The following is a 7,500-nucleotide window of genomic DNA, read 5'->3' as shown; positions in this document are numbered from 1 at the left end:
AACAGCCAGTCTTCAGCTTCACACCTGCCAAAAATGCAAACAAATCTCTCCAATGACTCTTTTAACTTCAGAATGAAAACAATACAGAGTGTCGAGGAAAGTGAACTCCGCTAGTTAGTTTCCATTTAGTCATTATCTTTTTATAATGTTTTTAACAGCACAAGCAAACTATGTTACTGCACAGTGCTGCTTTATGTCTGACCTCTTAGGCATTAAAATTAATTATAATAATTATCATAATCCACCTGCTTGTCTTGTTTTAAATATTCCAAACTAAAATAATAAATTTTCAGACTACTGGTCATTATCCATCACTGTTTATCCTTCTACAACCTTACTAGATACCAAAAAATTATTTACAAAAACCTTGACTACCAGGTTGCATAAAATAGTACATATTTTGAGGATGAGCATTGTTTTTTCTGTCCCTTGTAAATGCATCATGATCATTACTGATGAGTATCATGGTCCGTTAATAAGTCAAGTGTTTTGTTGAGAACTTCTATCATATAACCACCATTAAATAGCTGCTGAAGATGTATAATTTTATTGTGTTCAGCCAAAACATGACTGTCCAGAAACTCTCAACAGTGAGTTGTCAATTATTATCCAACAAGGCTCTCCAAGTTTGATCAAAAACTGTTTCACTGATTGGACCAATTCCTTGATGAAGCTGGCAGCTAGATATGTATGCAATAATTCAAACATCTTGTCAATCATCCATTGCTACTGAATTTCTGGGGTAGAGGTGGAGTGTCTGGTAAGTGACACGTTTCCCACAATGCCAAATGGCCTGCATAAGTCTGCCAAAACCAGTGTCCCTTGGCTGAAAGATAAAAGTGTTTTATTCCTTACTACATACAAATATTCTTGAAACTAAAACTTTCCAGATAACATGGATTGGTCATCTTTGGTCTGATACCATTGCAATTTGTAATGTTAAATAGTAATGAAAGGAAAGCCTAAAAAAATTAAAAGGGAATTTAACCCATCACTCTGCCATACCAGTGTGGTAGGTAGGTAAAGTCTGCTACGAGCCTAGAAGGCCCATCAGGCCGACACTTATCTCTGGTTTCTGTAACATGAAGTGACTGGGAGTATTTCTACTCCCCCCTGGATGGGATGCCAGTCCTTTGCAGGGTTACCCCCAGCATTAACTTCGCCGGTACCCATTTATACACCTGGGTGGAGAGAGGCACCGTGTCATGAGAGTAAAGTGTCTTGCCAAAGAACACAACACAATGTCCCCGGCCAGGACACAAACCTGGACCACTCAATCCGGAGTTGAGCGCACTAACCATGAGACCAGTGTGGTGCTCCACTGATAAATTTTATTATTTATTAAAATTATTATTTTTCACCTAGCTGGTCATTTTGTGAGGATGTACATACATGTACGAAGCACCTATACTTGAACTACAGAAAGAAGTTAGGAACTATTCTTAAGCAGTAACTGGCCATGCAGCTTTGGCTCATTTTGGGTTATAATAAATTCTCGTAATGACAAATATGATAATTACATTTTCTAGTCCTCGAACCAGCTGGTTCTTCATAACGACAACAAACTCTTTGTGGCTAAGGACCCCATCGTCTGAAAAAAATAAAAGGGTTAAAAAAAGCCATCAAGTAAGCAACATGGATCTACGCTTTGGAACTCAAAGTTTTGGTAATTTGACACACTTTTCTGGCTTCATTGTTTTTATTTTCTCTCTTTTACGGTATAAGAAGCTTGCATGTACAGAAAGTAAGCATCTTTACCCTGTGAGCAAAGCCACTTAATCTTCCAAGAATCAGGAAGAGGAAAGTAGATTGAGAGATAGTAAGATAACAATCCATGTCTCTTCGTGAACGAGAGAAGCTAAGGCTTGATAACAATGTTCATTTAAATGGAAGACATTCAGCAAAATATATAGATGAAGATCATCTGGAACTCAATAAAAAGTGGAGTCCCAGATGGGATTTGAACCCACAACCCTTCAAGGTCTCACTTAATGTTTTAACTACTAGATATTCTTTGTGAGCAGGGGTATCTAAAACTTGAACGAGAGAAGCTAAGGCTTGATAACAATGTTCATTTAAATGGAAGACATTCAGCAAAACATGAAGATCATATGGAACTCAATAAAAAGTGGAGTTCCAGATGGGATTTGAAACCACAACCCATCTAGGTCTCCCTTAATGTTTTAATTACTAGATATTCTTTGTGAGCAGGGGTATCTAAAACTTGGACTACTGACTCATACAATGCGAGTTTGTAGTGTAGTTGAGTCATGACAACATAATGCAGTTCTACTGAAAACTCACAAAAACCAAAGAGTCTCCAGTAGCCTAATGGTTGGAACATCCAGCTCACTTATACAACCAATGTAGCATCAAACTATGCATGATCATCCACAGGCTGGGTTGCAACCTTGTAAATAAAGTTTTGGCAAACTTTGGAATTTTTATTCAGAGCTGAATGTGTTATAGAGAGTCATAGAACCATACAACTTTCTTTAATTTACCAAACATGTTTTGACGCTACATCCATCATTGTTAGTCTTAGAGAGTCTCAAATCATCGTTAAATTTAAATAGCATGTGATGTTACAAAGTTCGTTGCATTGCATAACAATGTTACATACTTAAAGGTTTGATTAAGGGACATAACGGGACTATAGGGAGAGAGTCAAGTTTCTTTGTTTAACCTGTTGATTGAGGCTGGGTTTCTCCCATTTAATGTACAGTCATGGACTCTTTAATCTTGACCTGAAAACCTAGTAGCCACAGAGTCCAGGATTCTGAAACAATCCTGTGCACAGGATGTTCGACAAGACTCTGAACTCTGCAGATGCTTGTATATGTGTGAAAACTTGTTGGAAAACAGGTGCTCGTGCACTCATGTGGAGAAATGTTGGCTAGTTTCACCAACATAACAAGTATTACAACTTATACACCACACACCTGCGAAGCTCCTGGGGTACAGCATCTTTCACACTAAAAAGATTGTGGATTTGAAAGTAGTGAAAACTAGCCTAATATATCAATAGGCTGACAAGCAGTCGAGGATGGGAAAACAGCCCCATTCAGGTAGTCAAGAAGCATCTAAGTTCTATTTTAAATTCCTTACATTGGACAATTCTCAATCGTAGCACAGAGAAGGATATGCAAACTAGCTAATCAACTATGTCACGCAATAGAACGAACTTTGTAAAATTGCATGCTATTTAAATTCAACCATGATTTCAGACTTTGTAACTTACAGTGACAATGATGAAAGTGCTGTTAAAACATGTTTGGTAAATTATTAAAGAAAGTTGTACTGTTTATACGACTGTCTACAAAATAGCAATACGACTGTCTATTTTATTGTCTACCATTTTCATCAAACATCTTGTACACAACATCCACAACGTTGTCTGTTAAATCTACATCCGTCACTGTTTTTGCAACTTGCTTGAACGTTTCTGCCAGCAAGAGAGAAGAAAGTTAAAAAACGGCCCAATTACACTCAGTCTGTATCAACCTCAGAAAAGGTTAACAGCCTGAAATAATTTAGAAATGCTTGTATTGCAGGAAAACGACCATAAGGCGAAAGACAAATATAATGCAACAGCAACAGTTAAAACATTGTGGTTCTGGTTCTCTGATCAGGTGTTAACTGTGATTGGTTACACCATCCACATTTTTAAAACAGTTTTCTGAGTCAACATTGAAGTAGAATGAGGATGCAATAGATTAAAAGTAAAACAGTACTTTGCCTCTGTTTTGTTTTCTTTTTCTTTGTTAACCTCAATAAACCTGGGAAAAGTTCCAAATCTATTTGTTCCAACCCAGACGAAGAAGTATATGATTACATGGATAGAGGCTCCTTGCATCTCTTTGCATCTTCCTGTATCTTGGTAGGAGTTCTAAGCATCAGTTAATAACCACTCTTGATGCCGTAACACATTTCATAAACCAAAGAATTAGAAAGCTGAGATCTGACAACCTCTTTAGGTAGATAAAGTCACTACAATAATAATTACAAATGATTACCATAGATAACCTTAATGAGATACAGGAAATAGTGTTTTTGCCTGATCTCTACCATGCCTGCCATGTTCTAGGAGTAACACATTATCAAGTAATTGGAAGACAAATTGGTGGTAGCCTGCAAGCAAGCTTCCCGACCCATTGGGCACATTGAAAGGATGGGTGATGTAGCAGCTATCATAATGTGTAATGTGATTGACTCGCTAGTGCTACCCTAGCCAACAACAAAAGACTAAACAATAACAATCATTGAAACAATGACTTATACTTTTAAAACAATAGAAGCTGCTTTAACAATACCAAACAATAGCAGGTTACAAGAGCTGCTACAGTACTGGAAAGGGATGATGGCTCAGAGGTTATGTTTAAAAAGAAAAGAACTCCCAGAGAACACATACAGGGGTTTAAGATTTGGAGTCAGCGAATGGAAAGAACTAACAGGTATACTCACAAAACATACCCAAGTCCCTACCAAAGAGGCCTTTTAAGCTACCTCTTCAGCAGGAATTTACCACTCCTGTTCATGGAAGTGATTGTTAGCAAGGACAAAGAACAATTTAAACAAGGTTATTACCAGGATCAATAGCTTTGCCAGCAGCATGATGAAAACTCAAAGCCATGTCTGCCTCGGAAATGTTTCTCATGAAACGGAAAAAGTCCAAGTAATCCTGAAATGCTATTCCCTATAAAGTGAATAGAGCAGTTTTTCAGCTTACTAGGAAAAAAAAAACAGTAAACCTTAGCATTATATTTTACAATGGCCTGACGCAACTGCAACAGGCAAAAGCAGTTCCTTGAACTAGTCCAAATTCAACTGACAAGTACAAATAAAAAAAAATATAACTTGACAAGTTCAAAAGGTGGGAAAATAAATTGGTGCTGGCCAATCAGTATTGATCTTGCTTAATCCTGGTGGTCTCAAATGTTCTGCACTTACATCATCAATTTTTTTGAACCAGTCATTGCCAATTATATAGCAATTGCAATGAAAACACTACTTTTGGACATTCGGCAGCTTTGTCCACATGAGTTCACATATTTTGCTATATACCCTTGATCAAAATGTTGTCTGCACATCGCAATCACTGCATATTGCATATCCCTTATGTTAGGCCTGTTACAGGCTTTGATAACTTAATTAATTTGCTTAGCATTCACCACCCTTATTTTCCTACCTGGGAGTCTTCTTGGAAGAACTTCTTCACTTTTCTGAGAATTTTTTGCTTCTTTTTTTCATGGAAACTGGAGTAGGTTAACAGCATGTCTGCAAACTCCCATTCTCTTATTCGACCATCTACTGGATCATAAGAATTGAACTGGAAACAACAACATCTTAATCAAAATAGTTATAAAACTGCCCGGTTTTCTGACTTTTTTTCTTTGACTTCTTTTCTGACATTGCTCTTAACTAATGTTTCAAGACCATTTACCCAAATCATCGCTTAACAAAATAAAATAATTTTATTATAATTAAGTTATTCAATCTTTGAAATTATGGGATTTCACCGAAGCGCGAGTTTTTTTGAAAGGGAGGGAAGTGAAAAAACAGATTTATTCACAAAAATAATATATTATTTAACCATGGTATTTCCATGCCCTGCAAGCAGTTGGTTTCTCTTGCAATTCCCGAGAGAGAAACCACTGCGAGCAACCGTTTGATTTTCCATCAAGCATGTGCAAAGTACATCACACCCCATGTGATGCATTTGACATCACTTCCTCACGGGGAAAATATGGAATCACCACACAACCGGCTCACCCAAATGCAGCAGTTCTGTAGCTGAACGCATGCACAAGTACTAAAACAAGTTTACTAACTCGTTTTACCCGTACAAATTTAATCCATTCGTCCATGGCACTGGACAGTGGCTTACTCAAAGAAACTAATGGTGGCTCGCAGGGTAGGGTTCCCTGACTGTAAATAGTAATTATCATGGCAGTATCTAAACTTGTGGATGCCCAGACCTACATACGCTGATTGGGCGGCAAACCGTAACCAATCAATGCAAAGACATCAAATCCTAAGCAAAAAATTGTCGAATACAATAATTATTATATCAAATAACAGGCAACAAAAATGCATTTAAAATCTCTAAAATATAAGAAATTCTCTATTAAATACATACGAAAATAGAATAAGGTCCAACAATAAATAAAAAACTACCTACTCGAATGTCGCTTAGCTTAAGATTTTGAATGAGCGTGCAACGTTGAGTAAACTATTAATGAATGACTTCTGCATTTGTGATGCTATTGATTTGTTGTTGAGCTTAAAGTGCTACTGTGACGAAATTTGCATCTTTACCATCTAAGCCATTTTAAGACAAAAACATGTAGTCATGTAAGAGAAAAGGAATGCTGTTTACTATTTTCAAATATCTCTTTTTGTCCAGACAAGTGATGACATCATAAACTCAACCAAATTTTGATCAAATATGATAAAAAAATATATCTCAGCCAATTTGTATCAGAAATGCTTGATTCATTGCAGTAAGATTCTAGTAAATGTGCTCCACAATATGAGCATACCAGTTTTGTTACCATGGCAACATATTGGATCCCACACCTCCCTGATATTAAAGGCTTTGCTGGCCACCTTTGGAGTTCTATTTTGATATTTGCCAGTGGTGCCACATCTGCGTGATCATGCAAGCATACAAATATATGTCAGGTCGAGTTTGTGGGCTTGTTAAATGTTTTTCTAGCTTAAGATTATCAAAAATGTTGAAATCAGGTAGCAGGGGACTGGAAAAGAGTGAGTTGCCACAGGAACCAATTTCTTTATAGCCATAGGTGTGTTACCTGTAGAACTATTAATTAGCCTACCAAGTTTCATGGTCTCTGCTACAAATTGACTGAGATAGCTCTATTAATGTACTTGATGTTACATTGGGTTGAGTGAATAATGTCATCAGTGCTGTCATTCGCATAATATTTTACACATTAATTATTTTTTCAAAATTAAATATTTCTGGACCCAATGCAGATATTTCCAAACGGTAATCTTTCCTGGAATTCTATGTGATAAACCTAAAAATTCGTTCATAGTGCCTGGCTAACATCTGGGGAGTACCCTCGAGGATGTCTATGTAGCCTGCGAGCAAGCTCTCTTGGGTGGCTGGGTGGGCCATCCACCCCACAACCTGCAAGAGACCTTGCTTGCAGGCTAATGTCTATGATGATGTTGTATTGTGTCACGCAATGGCTGGGAAAGGAAAGGAAAGGAAAGGAAATTTAAAATTATTTAAGTGTCTAGTTGTTCTAGCTCTGGAGCATTAACTGGGGACACTGTAAACTGAAAATACAATTAACACAAATCAAGTTAAATGTTGGTTTTTGCGGAGATGGGAAACCAGAGTACCCGGAGAAACCTCTTGGTGCAGAGTAGAGAACTAACAAACTCAACCCACATATGACGCCCAGTCTGGGAATCAAACCCGGGCCACATTGGTGGGAGGCGAGTGCTCTCACCACTGCACCATCCCTG

General features: G+C 37.5%; 2 protein-coding genes across 2 annotated transcripts in view; one reads left to right on the top strand and one right to left on the bottom strand.

Moving 5' to 3' along the window:
* LOC138004718 (pre-mRNA-splicing factor RBM22-like) overlaps positions 1-244 on the top strand; it is an 11,019-nt gene extending 10,775 nt beyond the window's left edge. The window contains exon 9 of the mRNA XM_068851170.1: positions 1-244. This exon is cut by the window's left edge and continues 2,074 nt beyond it. The gene's annotated coding sequence lies outside the window, so the exon portion shown is untranslated.
* Positions 1-7,500, bottom strand: part of LOC138004702 (calcium uptake protein 1, mitochondrial-like) — a 24,133-nt gene that overhangs the window by 1,107 nt on the left and 15,526 nt on the right. The window contains exons 8-12 of the mRNA XM_068851169.1: positions 5,189-5,329; positions 4,588-4,696; positions 3,356-3,445; positions 1,521-1,591; positions 1-826 (exon numbers count right to left, since the gene is read on the bottom strand). The exon at positions 1-826 is cut by the window's left edge and continues 1,107 nt beyond it. Of these exons, the coding sequence (XP_068707270.1) occupies positions 713-826; positions 1,521-1,591; positions 3,356-3,445; positions 4,588-4,696; positions 5,189-5,329 (525 nt within the window). The 3' untranslated portion in view covers positions 1-712. The remainder of the gene's footprint in view (positions 827-1,520; positions 1,592-3,355; positions 3,446-4,587; positions 4,697-5,188; positions 5,330-7,500) is intronic.

Source organism: Montipora foliosa, chromosome 1, assembly GCF_036669935.1.
Source record: "Montipora foliosa isolate CH-2021 chromosome 1, ASM3666993v2, whole genome shotgun sequence".
In the NCBI taxonomy this organism is placed as follows: Eukaryota; Metazoa; Cnidaria; class Anthozoa; order Scleractinia; family Acroporidae; genus Montipora; species Montipora foliosa.
Note: the sequence above shows the minus strand (reverse complement) of the source record. Positions and strands in the feature narration are given on the sequence as shown.